The sequence below is a fragment of the Pristiophorus japonicus genome, chromosome 14 (genome assembly GCF_044704955.1).
Source record: "Pristiophorus japonicus isolate sPriJap1 chromosome 14, sPriJap1.hap1, whole genome shotgun sequence".
NCBI lineage: Eukaryota > Metazoa > Chordata > Chondrichthyes > Pristiophoridae > Pristiophorus > Pristiophorus japonicus.
In genome coordinates, this window is record NC_091990.1 from 172,856,071 (window position 1) to 172,869,020 (window position 12,950).

General features: G+C 43.9%; 1 protein-coding gene across 1 annotated transcript in view; it reads right to left on the bottom strand.

Moving 5' to 3' along the window:
* saxo4 (stabilizer of axonemal microtubules 4) overlaps window positions 1-9,727 on the bottom strand; it is a 187,956-nt gene extending 178,229 nt beyond the window's left edge. Inside the window, exons 1-3 of the mRNA XM_070898673.1 lie at window positions 9,664-9,727; window positions 4,488-4,616; window positions 271-334 (exon numbers count right to left, since the gene is read on the bottom strand). Of these exons, the coding sequence (XP_070754774.1) occupies window positions 271-334; window positions 4,488-4,616; window positions 9,664-9,702 (232 nt within the window). The 5' untranslated portion in view covers window positions 9,703-9,727. The remainder of the gene's footprint in view (window positions 1-270; window positions 335-4,487; window positions 4,617-9,663) is intronic.
* Between the last annotated feature and the right edge of the window lie 3,223 nt (window positions 9,728-12,950).

Consider the following 12,950-nt stretch of genomic DNA (forward strand, 5'->3'; position numbering starts at 1 on the left):
ATTGCAAAATTAAAAATAAAGACAGTCCAAACTCTTTGAAGTTCTTTAAGTAGCTTTTGACTGAAGAACTGAAATCCATGGAAGGAAAATCCGGCTGGTGATCCAGGTTGCTGCCCAGACAACAAAGTGGACAATTACCTCGAAAGGCCCCCTGCAGCCCACGTGCTCTCTCTGCAACATACCAGTTTTTGCACCTGTTACAAGGGCAGATGCTACAACTGTGGATTTTAAAAGGTGACGTGAAGATTTTAGTAATTTAAGATTACTTACCTGGCAAATCCAGTGGCTTGAGTTTATATTTCGCATTGTATTCTGTGGACATGTAGTTTGGTCCCTGGAACAATACAAATAGGAAAATGTCATTGTATTTCAAAAACCAAATGTCTCCAATAGCTTAATGAGTAAATGGAGGGTATGTACTGAGATTTGTGGAGCAGAAAGATCCCAGGTTCAGTCTCTGGTCTGTGTGGTTAGCAGATTTCAGGTGGGGCTGCTTGGGGAGATCACAACATCACCAGGATAGGGAGGGCGAAAAAGAAAAATGGCCGACAGCTCTCCATCCTTATCGTTGTCCAGCAGCCTTAGCTGAAAGAGGGGGAATATGAATATTCACAATGAATCAAGTATGGTCAAACAGCCTGCCAATACGAACTAAATCAGGCTCTTACCACACAACAGCATGAGAAAATCAGAGAGAAAGTCGGAGAAGGAAAAAGTATTAATTATTAATTAAACTTGAGATTGTTTAAAGGGCTAATATCCCATAAGGCCTACTTTGCTGAATACCTCTCATCACGGTACCTCTCGTCACAATAAACTCAGAGCAATATCCATTGTTTTGGGAGATTGGAACTGAGGTGATAATTTGTGGCCATCTCAGTAATCTGATTCAAGCGAGGCGAGTCCCGAGTACTCCAGTTTGCACCACTGATTGACCAGCCACCCTGATTTATTAATGGGATTTGGAAGAGTAAACCTGCTTCAGGTAATACCCGAAGTCAATTATCCAATGTATAGGGTACTCTTAGCTTTTTTCTAATTATTATTATTATTCAATCTCTGGATTGGGGCATCGCTGGTAAAACCAGCATTTATTGCCCATCCCTCAGTGCTCTGGGAATGATGTTGGGACTTCTTCTTGAACCACTGCAACTGAGTGGCTTGCTAGGCCACTTCAGAGGGCCTAAAGAGTCAACTACGTTAGTGTGGGGCTGGAGTCACGTTTACGTCAGACCTGGTAGGTTTCTTTTGTTAAAGGACCTTATTGACATCAATGACAATGCAACAGCTTCATGGCCATTGCTTGTTTACTGATTACTAGCTTTTTTCAATTTCCAGATTTTTAAAATTGAAATTGCTACATTCTTATGCGTCCAACGTGGATGAATTGTTGTAAAAAAACAGTTGAAAAATGCTATAAACAATGTCAGTCTGTATCTATTCTACACTTTGGTGTGACATACATCGTCCATGCCTCAGATCCATACAAGAGGGCGGGTATTACTACAGCCCTGTAGGCCATGAGCTTGGTGGTAGGTTGGAGGGCCTGGTCTTCAAACTCTCTTTTCCTCAGACGGCTGAAGGCTGCACTGACGCACTGGAGGCAATGTTGAATCTCCGCATCAATGTCTGCCTTTGTTGATAAAAGGCTCCCGAGATATGGGAAATGGTCCACGTTGTCGAGGGCCGGTCCGTGAATCTTGATGATTGGAGGGCACTGCTGTGCGGCGGAGATATATCACCAACGATGTCTCCGCAAGATCCTGCAAATCCCCTGGGAGGACAGGTGCACCAATATCAGTGTCCTTGTCCAGGCTAACATCCCCAGTATTGAAGCACTGACCACACTCGATCAGCTTCGCTGGGCAGGCCACATAGTTCGCATGCCAGATACGAGACTCCCTAAGCAAATGCTTTATGCGGAGCTCCTTCATGGTAAACGAGCCAAAGGTGGGCAGCGGAAACGTTACAAGGACACCGTCAAAGCCTCCCTGGTAAAGTGCGACATCACCACTGACACCTGGGAGACCCTGGCCGAAGACCGCCCGAGGTGGAGAAAGTGCATCCGGGAGTCTCAATGCAAAGAGCGTGAAGAGGTCAAACGCAGGCAGTGGAAGGAGCGCGCAGCAAACCAGCCCCACCCACCCCTTCCCTCGACGAATATCTGTCCCACCTGTAACAGGGTCTGTGGCTCTCGTATTGAACTATTCAAGCCACCAAAGAACTCACTTTGGGAGTGGAAGCAAGTCTTCCTCGATTCCGAGGGACTGCCTATGATGATGATGATGATGTGACATACATTATCACACAATCCATGGTCTGTGCTGAGTTTACTGAACTCAGCAAGGGCAGCATTGAGAGTACCACAATTAGTCTGTGTCCCTGAACTAGGGAGGGGAAAATAAATCATTAGGGTTTTCTCCCTTCATCAGTAACCAGTGACCCTTGCTGGAAAGTACTTGTATGTGGATGTAGGATGAAGACAAGATCGGTCTTAGCTATGATGCTTCCATCATCGAGTAGGCTGCCAGTGCTCACTGGTGTGCATATAAAAAAAAGGCCACTTGGATACGGTACTGGAGGATTGCTGGTACTTGTGAGGCTGTAGGTAACTGAATCACGGCCTTCAGGAAAGAAAAGAGATGATTGGGAATTAATGGAGAACTTCATGGCTGTCAACAGTCAGCTAATGTTGGGCTTCCAGCCTCAGCCTCACTGTCGCAGACATTAGAAGTTAGTCACCCCACTCAGCGAGGAAGGGTCATTTGGATTGGTAGTACCGGTATTGACTTGTGCATCGCCAAGTTTCTGATTGTGCAGCGAAGGATTTTGGACGTTTCATTATGGACTTTTGATATTTCTTTTCAAGAAGACTCGATTTCTTGGTAAAAGAACACAGCTTGACCCAAATCAGGATGCATGATGGTTTTTGCTTATTGTCCAGGATGTTTGAAGAGAGAAGCGTATGTGTCAGCGAGACTGAAGGGAGCCTTTGTAAGCTATAAACTGAGTAACTAAATAGAAGAAACAATGCTGACAGTTGCAGAGATAAGGAAGCAAGGACTTCAAACTGACCTGACATTCTTTGGTGTTTAAAGCAACCCAGATAATGGTGATCAAACAACTGATTTAAAAGAAAACAATTTGAAAGACCCCATTTTACAAGGGTTTTCAGGAGAGCCACGTGTGACGTCCGGACAAAACGGCATAGGAAAGGGACCTTTTTTTCTCCCAAGCCAAAGAACTTGACCAATTCTTTGCCGCGAGTTGTATTCATTAGAAAAGGTTGTATGAAAAGTAACGACTTTCTTTCTGGTAAAAATTGTTGCATTGTCTGTCAAATTAGTGTCTTGCTTGATCCTTGGCCTCTTGTATTCTGAACAAGAGAGAAAATAAATCCTATAGCAGCAGATGGCTCACGTTAATGCAGATAAGGATCTGGTGTGAAGGGTAACTAATGAAAAATAAATTATGGTAGAGTGAACTTTTTTCTATCAGTCAGTTATCTTACACACACAGAAACCCACTGCCGTGTTTAAGAGTTTGAAAACAAAGCTATGGTTTCACTCACTCCACGCCCCCCACCCCATTCTTCTCTTACTACTGACCATCTCGGCCGCCCTGAAGTTACAATGTTAAAGGTGCTATATGAATGGGGGTTATTGTTGGCATACCTCGCTAAACCCCAAAAGTTCATTTCAACCATTAATGACAAGTTGGCAAGAGGGGTTTATTTTTTTCTAGTCAAAAAATATGGCCATGACAAGTTGAGAAGTTATTAATGTAGATGAATTGTTGTAAAAAACGTGAAGCGTGATTAGACATGGCAGTTACTCTGAAATTTCATCAGCATCATCATAGGCAGTCCCTCAGAATCGAGGAAGACTTGCTTCCACTCTAAAAATGAGTCCTTAGGTGGCTGAACAGTCCAATATGAGAACCACAGTCCCTGTCACAGGTGGGACAGACAGTCGTTGAGGGAAGGGGTGAGTGGGACAGGTTTGCCACATGCTCTTTCCGCTGCCTGCGCTTGGTTTCTGCATGCTCTCGGCGATGAGACTCGAGGTGCTCAGCGCCCTCCCGGATGCACTTCCTCCACTTAGGGTGGTCTTTGGCCAGGGACTCCCAGGTGTCGGTGGGGATGTTGCATTTTATCAGGGAGACTTTGAGAGTGTCCTTGTAACGTTTCCTCTGCCCACTTTTGGCTTGTTTGCCGTGAAGGAGTTCTGAATAGAGCGCTTGCTTTGGGAGTCTCGTGTCTGGCATGAAATTTATAGTCTTGTGAAATGGACAAGAAAATGGTCCATGATTGCTTGACATGGTTGCTACAGGTTACAGCACTCATGAATGAAAAGGTTTGTGATTGGACAACAAATGGTTATTCACCCAGATTTATAGACTTTATTTTGAGAACAGTTGGAAAAGAAATCATTTAAATTCAAGAAAGGGTAGATGTGCAACCGCCAGCAATGACATACTGCACTTACATAGCCTCCATTCTCTTCCATCACTGGATCCTGTGGTTGAATTTGATGTAGTAAGGGTGTGTGCTTGGGTTCAATTCCTGTGATAGAAGATGGTCCATGGTGTCTTGTGTCAATATGGACTTCTTTCATCTGCATGATGGAAGTGACGAGAAAAACATTAACACGAGAGTTAAAAATGTGACACACATTGTTTAACTTATGTCACACCCGCTTACTAATCCTGTCACCTATACTGATCAGTCCATGAGGTAAAGGCCAATATAAATGATTTTCAAAAATAAAATTTCTCCTTAATAGACTTAAATAGAAAAAAAATACTGATAATCCCACATATAAAATGCTTCATCCAAAAGCACACCCAATCTTGTAATACATGTGTTCGTCTGGAACATAAAATCACCGGAATGTGCAGGCCCAGAAGAGACCACTGTGGTCTAATTGGCCAGTCGCAAAGTTTGGAAAAGTTCCATACATTATCTCAGCTCCTCAACCTGCCAAATATCTATCCAGTTCCTCCATATCCAGTGACACTGTCCACCTGCACAGTCTGTTCCATATGTCCCGCACCCTCTGTTTAAGGTAGTTAAACCTAAATTGAATTTTTTTAACATTTCCTCTTAGCTTCAATCCATGTTCTCCCTTATTATAGAGTTTGCGATTATATCAAATATAGTATTAGGGTTCAAGTTATCTACACCCTTGGGATACTGAATACTTCAGTAAGATTTCCCCCAAGGCGTTTTTTCCCTAGTGTAAACATTCCTATTTCTATAGCCTAGGAACCTAATCCCCAATATCAGGTTAATTGCTCTATGATGTGTATTCTCCAATGCCAGCATGTCTCCACTGAAGTACAATGATAGGGATTAATTGGAGTAATATAGTATCCAATGTATATCCATCATAAAGTGCCTGTCAGCGGGAATTTTTCAATCTCTCTCAGATTGTTTCATCAATTAGGAAACAAAGGTGCTGCTAAAAAGTGAACAATTTTCAATTGTTCTCCCACTTTCCATTAAGGGTCACTAGTTACTGATGAAGAGAGAAAATCCTAAATGATTTATTTTCCCCCAGGCAAGCTCTTGTGTTCTTCTCTCTGATGATTACAGTTGTATGATGGATATTTCCAGAGTGATTAAGAAAAAGGATGGACTTAAATTGGACTACTTCAATCAATGTTTTCATCCAACATAGAGGTACTGTAGTAGATAAAAAAACAAGCTGAATTTTCTTGAATTTTACTTTCTCTATGAAGGTAATAAATTCTGCCTGTGGAGGTTAATTTAGGAAGGTTCAGCAAACATAACAAGACTAGGCATCAAAGCATTTTCAGCCTGTTTGTTGCTGATCTCTGCTATATGCCCCTAAGTTCTTGCCTGTCATAAAGCCAGACTTTAGAAGGTGGGAAGATGCAAGGATCAGTAATATGCAATACAATCTTTGCACTTTGTTGAAGTTCAACTTCAGTAGAAAAAATTAAACTAATCTTTTATCCACTATGGCTACACTTATTTAGCTTCAAACTGTCCAGCCAAGGAGAAAAAGGAAGACTTACGTTTATATAGCGCCTTTCACGACCACCGGATGTCCCAAAGCGCTTTACAGCCAGTACTTTTGAAGTGTAGTATCTGTTGTAATGTAGGAAATGCGGCAGCCAATTTGCGCACAGCAAGCTCCCACAACCAGTAATGTGATAATGACCGGATAATCTGTTTTTAGTGGTGCTGATTGAAGGATTAATATTCATTGATCATAGAATGGTTCAGCACAGAAGGAAGCCATTCCATCCATCGTGCCTGTGCCAGCTCCTTGAAAGAGCGATCCAATCAGACCCACTTCCCCTGCTCTTTACCCATAGCACTGCAAAAGAAAATCCCTTCAAGTATGTATCCAATTCTCTTTTGAAAGTTTCCATTGAATCTGCTTCCACCGCCCTTTCAGGCAGCACGTTCCGGATCAGAACAAGTCACGGTGTAAAAATATTTCTCCTCATCTCACCTCTGGCTCCTTTGCCAATGGCCTTCAATCTGTGTCCTTATTTACTCTATCAAAATCCTTCCTGATTTTGAACACCTCAATTAAATCACAGAAGAGCAGGTTGCTGGACACAGATATACCATGTCCTTCTGCATCTGTTCCCAGGAAATAGTGGAAGTAGTAATATTTTAGCAGCTTTCAAAATGAATTTGTGTGTCAATTTTAGCAGTCCTTAATTTCAGATATGATGGTTTTTGCATCCAGGGATCAGTTTTCTGCTATGATCAAAGGTGGTGGGGGAAGTTTGCAAAGCAGCTTTAGCATACACCAGAGTGATGCATGTCCAACCATTACTAATCTTCTGAGGTCAGAGCTATTACCAATTCAAAGTCAGCCTCCTGTACATATGAAGCCTTGTACTGGGAGCTTGACATGGTGGGGTGAAAAATTGCATGTCAATGGCCCTTATGGAGCCCTATGGTTAATGGTCAAATTTAAAGGAGGTGTTCTTTCACAGATTATTATCCACATATAGGAAGGCAAAAATTGTTCAGCCTTTACAAAGGATGTGTATGTGTTCAAAAAAAAAATTCTGCCTTTACAAAGACTGTACGGGCAAGTTACTGTGAAAACCAATGGCAACCAAACAAATATGGAGGTATAAACAGAAGCTGTAGACAAATGGCGGAGTGGTGTAGCATCCAAACACCCTATTTGAGAGCTGGTGAAGTCGTGATGCTTCTGCATGACATGGCTTCAAGGATGTTTACCACCCAAAGGAACCATTCCCAGAGGAGAGCAGAAAGAACTTGCCTGCAAAGTGATAGCAGCCAGTGTCACATTGTATGCAACACTCAAAAGAGTTGGGAACAGATACAGAAGAACATGACATACCGATGGAAGCTGCCGAGCTAAGGCTATCCAATTGTAATATTTACCAAGTAGATGGCAGAAGTACGCATGCCACAAAGCATTGCCCGTCAACCTGTGGCTCTTTCACTGCTGGCCGATGCCAAGTCCTTAAACAACCTTATAGCACTTGAAAGGCATAATTATATCCCTGTAGTGCATTCGTGCAAGCTTCAACTTCCAACTGACACTATGAGTACACTCAGTGTCAGCTGTGGCTGAATGGGTAGCACTCTTGTCTCTATATCAGAAGGTTGTGGGTTCAAGTCCCACTCCAGGAACATGAGCACAAAACAATCTAAGCTGACACCCCAGTGCTGTGCTGTGCTGTGGGAGATGTTAAACTAAGTGGATGTAAAAGATCCCATTTTGAAGAGCAGGTGACTTATCCCTGGTGCCCTGGCCCATATTTATCCCAAAATCAACATAATAAAAAAAAAACATTATCAGGTCATTATCACATTTCTGTTTGTGGGAGTTTGCTGTGTGCAAATTGGCTGCCGCATTTCCTACATTACAACAGTGACTACACTTCAAAAGTACTTCATTGGCTGTAAAGCACTTTGAGACGTCCGGTGATCGTGAAAGGCGCTATATAAATCCAAGTCTTTCTTCCATATCTTTAAAGGGCTTCACATATAAAAGCATTACTACATAACCTAGCTGTATGATGCTTAGTCACTTACTAACACATAAAATTGATTCAGGTTGACAAATGCCTGTCATTATGTATGTCCTCCTTCAAATTGCAATATCAAAAGACTAATTTGATGATTGCTTGATAAGTTGGCACAGAATAGAAGGGTGTGCCTGAATTGGAGGAGGACTCAGACATTATAAGCCTTACATTCCACGCAATTGCACAAACATCACACATAATTAGCAGAGAGCTCTGTTGGAAGGCATAGTTTGGAGCCAGCATTCTAACACGTGTTCCTTTTCTGTCATTAGCCCCTTACCTTTTGAATGCTTGCAATGCGTCTGTACTGACTGCACGTGGGAGCAACATGTTTCAAAGGTCAAGGACTCTATGCAAAAGAAGTACTTCTGAACATCTAACCTAGTTCTACATTTATGTAACTGACACTTACGTTCCTTCACCCTCCTTAACCTATCTAGCTCAATAATGAAAGGATTAAATTTGATCTGTGTAGATAGGCCCATTATAAATAACAAGCACCTCCACGTCAGGAATAGCACATTTAAATGCAGAGTAAAGTGTCCTCTACACGGCCCCAAATGTACCTCAGCCCCAACCTTAGAAGAGCACCTTCTGCTGCCCCAATGTGACAATTTTCCAATTTCCACACTAGCCATGTTCAGTTTGCCAAAAAAATCCTGAATTGGCAACAGGTTTAAAGCTCTTCAACAGAGAAATAAAGAATGCTATCTGTAATGCATGCACCTGTGGGTATGCTTACAGGTTTGTAGAGATGTTGAAAAAAATATATATAAAAAAAGAGGGCAGTTAAAAGTGTCTGGAGTTATCACCAGATCGGGGGGTCACTTTGATCTAATGTTTATTTTGTTCCCCCCCAGAAGAGTTGTAGAGCTGTTGAAACCAAATTTAAGTTGATGGTCAAAATTTAATTTGTTTATTTGTCGGTTTTAGTGCCCCCTCTAATAAGGGGGCATTTGATTGATGGTTTCAACTAAAAAAGTTGCAGACCTGTTGATTGTGCCCTTAAAAAAGGGGCACTTGATTTAAAAGTTTTACAAAAATTGTTGTAGAGCTGTTGAGTTCTTAGTCAGTAATGTGATGTTCACAAGACTCAATAAAACCCCAGCCAGTTGGGTTCAGGGGATCCACAATGAGGCAGGTGATTGTGAGCCTGGTGGATGAACTGGTGATGTGAAGTATGATTGTTAAATCTTTTGCTAATCAACCAACTGTAAAGCTGTGGAATTTGCTGCCTCAGAGAGCTGTGGAAGCTGGGACATTAAGACAGAAATAGACAGTCTCTTAAACGATAAGGGAATAAGGGGTTATGGGGAGTGGGCAGGGAAGTAGAGCTGAGTCCATGATCAGATCAGCCATGATCTTATTGAATGACGGAGCAGGCTCGAGTGGCCATATGGCCTACTCCTGTTCCTATTTCTTATGTTCTTATGTTCTTAATAGCAATATGTTGCTATGAATTCTTAAGCAAAGAACCGATGAAGCAAATACATTACACTATCCATGCTACATTTGAACTTAAGTCTCATAAATAAAAGGCCAGCGTCTAACCCATTACACAACCGGGCCCCATAGCGTTTGTAACTTTAGGTCCATTGAACGTTTTCTTACATCTTTGAGGAATGGAAAGTTCAGAGGCTTTGTCCGCATGAATCCACTGCCTACAGAATGTAATTTGTGAGGAAAATCGTCTTTGCCATCAGCATGCCCATAGGGCACAAAGTGTTTCTTGGTTATTGAGAGATAGTTATCTTGTAAAAGTTGCCTAAAGACAAAAGTGTGAAAAGTTAAGTTAATGTTTCAAAGCTATTCAGCTCCACTTACCCATTTTTCTTCTACATTCCTCTTCCCTCTTCTGAATGTGGTTGGTCATACTGAGGCATAGGCGCATAGGTAAACGAGGCAAAGGTGGGCAGCAGAAACGTTACCCTCAAAACCTCACTGGTAAAGTGCGACATCACCCCTGACACCTGGGAGACCCTGGCCGAAGACCGCCCTAAGTGGAGAAAGTGCATCAGGGAGGGCGTTGAGCTCTTCGAGTCTCAACGGAAAGAGCATGAAGAGGTCAAGCGCAGTCAGCGGAAGGAGCGCGCGGCAAACCGGCCCCACCCACCCCTTCCCTCAACGAACGTCTGTCCCACCTGAAACAGGGTCTGTGGCTCTCGTATTGGACTGTTCAGCCCTCAAAGAACTCACTTTGGGAGTGGAAGCAAGTCTTCCTCGATTGCAAGGGACTGCCTATGATGATGATAGGCATTTGCAGACTCCCACTACTGCACCCAATCTCCACATCCATGCACTTGGAGCAGTGTGGGGGTTGCATTTTGAGGCAGGAACTGGAGTAAGAATTCTGTTTCATTCCCCCCCGCCCCCCTGCTCCCCTGTAAAGAGGGACACTGAGGACAAATGTACTGCCCCCAGCATCATACTGGCTGAGACTGGATTACAGCACAACTCAGGGATGCAAACCTAAGACCTCACTGATCCTTAAGACTCAGCACTGCATAAGATTTGTTTTCCAGTAATATATCTGAACCTGCAGTTCCTCTGGTACTGAGCAGGATTATTATTGCAATAACCCATCATCAGTAGGGTAAAACTAACCAGTCTCATAACGGTCTAAGCCCAGCTCACGTTCCCTATTAGTGAGTGAACAATCCAAGGCTTGTTGAATTCTGCTTCAGAATGATAGGAAGATGCCTACTGGGTCTGGGCCATAACTCCAAGGAAAATGTTGATTTTTGAGACATAGGGGCTGATACTCTTTCTCTCCCCACCTCCCCCCATGCCTCCCCCCAAACTTAGATACAAGTCAGGAGGAGTACACCCAAAAGGTGCTCGCGCTGACCTGACCTGTACCTGCCTGTATCAGAAGTACAGATAATCACTGAGGCCTGACCCATCACCAGCGTAGGAATGCTCCTCGATAGGGGACTGGAAACGGAGGAGGAAAGTTAACCACTGATGCAAGCCTGAGAGGCCTTCAGTAGCAGCTTTGTTCACCAGCTTCATTATCTTCACACCGCAGTCCAAAAACAGCATCCTGATGCCTGGAAAAGACAGCAGCATGTGGAACATCATCATCATCATCATCATCATAGGCAGTCCCTCGAAACGAGGATGACTTGCTTCCACGCCAAAAAGGGATGAGTTCACAGGTGTTTCAATGAAGGACCTAATATTCAGATCCCGAATTACATCCTGAAGGGTGGAAGATGCCCGTGCGTGGATTTTTTTTAACGTGGGGTGACCGTTGCACACCAGCCACCACACGGGCTTGACAGAGCTAGGTCTTGGTCCAGTGGCAAGATGACTGGAGACCTGCTATGCTGCACGGACCTAGTGCGCGCACATATCGCAGTGTGGACTGGCCCGTGCTGCCCCTGGGCCCTCGCCTCTCCTGGGCCCCGATCATTTCCCCCTACGGACCCCCGCCGCTCCTTTGCCCCTCCTGCTGTGCCTGCCCGCACTGCAATCAGCGACCTGGCTTCATAGCCATCACCCTCCTGCAGCAGCACACTGCTCCCTCCAATTGCCCCGGCCTGCTGATGGTCTTGCAGGCCGGGACCGCGCCAATCATGTGGAACAATGTGCTTTTGACAGCTAGCCTTTTCTCAGATACTACTGTCTGATGGGGGCTGGATGCAATCAGTTGAGTCCATTATCTGCTGGTGCTCCTACATTTGGGCCTCTGCCACATGGAAAGCCAGGACAGTGAGGCATGACCCATGGTAATGTCACGCCAACTCATTGTTATATAATGACATTGCATCCACTTGTACAATGCTTCTCTTCAGAGAAACTTCAAGAACTACACAAGTAACGCAAAGGGAGAGTAACATCAGCATCACAGGTCTCTAACCTTTTTCCTACTTTGCACCTAGGAAATAAGTGTTCCCTAGGCACAAAGCAAATAAAAAGGAGCGGTAAGGGATCATGATGGAGGTGCGGTGAATGTTTGTGGCAGAGGAGCAATGAGAGATCGTGGTGGAAGTGCGGCAAATGAGGGTACGGGGCCCAGAAGAGCCGAGGGCCCAGGGATAGCACAGGCCAGCCCACACTGCGATATGTGTGCGCACGAGGTCCGTGTAGCAGAGCAAATCTCCAGTCGTCCTGGTTAACCCTTGTCACTGGATAAAGGCCTAGCTCTGTCAAGCCCGTGTGGTGGCTGGTGTACAACAGTCACCGCACGTTAAAAAAATCCACGCACAGGCATCTTCCAGCCCCTCAATTGGAGTTCAGGGCTGGAACATCGGGTCCTTCATTGAAACATCTATGAACTCTCATGGAAGCAAGTCATCCTCGTTCGAGGGACCGCCTATGAATAAATGATGATTGTTGTCTTTACTCTGTTGAGGACATACTTCCTTTCACCCTTTTTCCTAAAATTTATTGCTGCACATTTCTCTGCACTGAACTTTATCTGCCAACTATGTGCCCACTCCATTAACCTGTCTATGTCCTCTTGCATTCTCTTTGCATTCTTCCTCATAGTTGGCTACACCTCCTAATTTAGAATGATTACCTAACTTCAATACAATTTCCCTTCAGCTGATGTCCAAATATTTGTATGTGTGGTAATTAAAAGTGACCATAGCGCAGATCCCTGGGGTACATCACTACGCACATTCTGCCAATCTGAGGAACATTTATTAATCTTTATTTTCTGTCCCTGGCCATCTGTCTATCCATGCAGCTACATTCCCTTTAATTGTCGTAACAAGTCTCTTATGTGGCATCTTACAAAATGTCTTCTGAAAATCTGTATGTACAGGGCATATTTTCCTTTGGAGATAGACCAGCTCCACAACATAACTGTAATGCACAGGGGCAAAAAATCAGGCAAAAAGCCATTCCAACAGGTCCCTAACACCCGGCGACACTTCCAGAATGTCCCA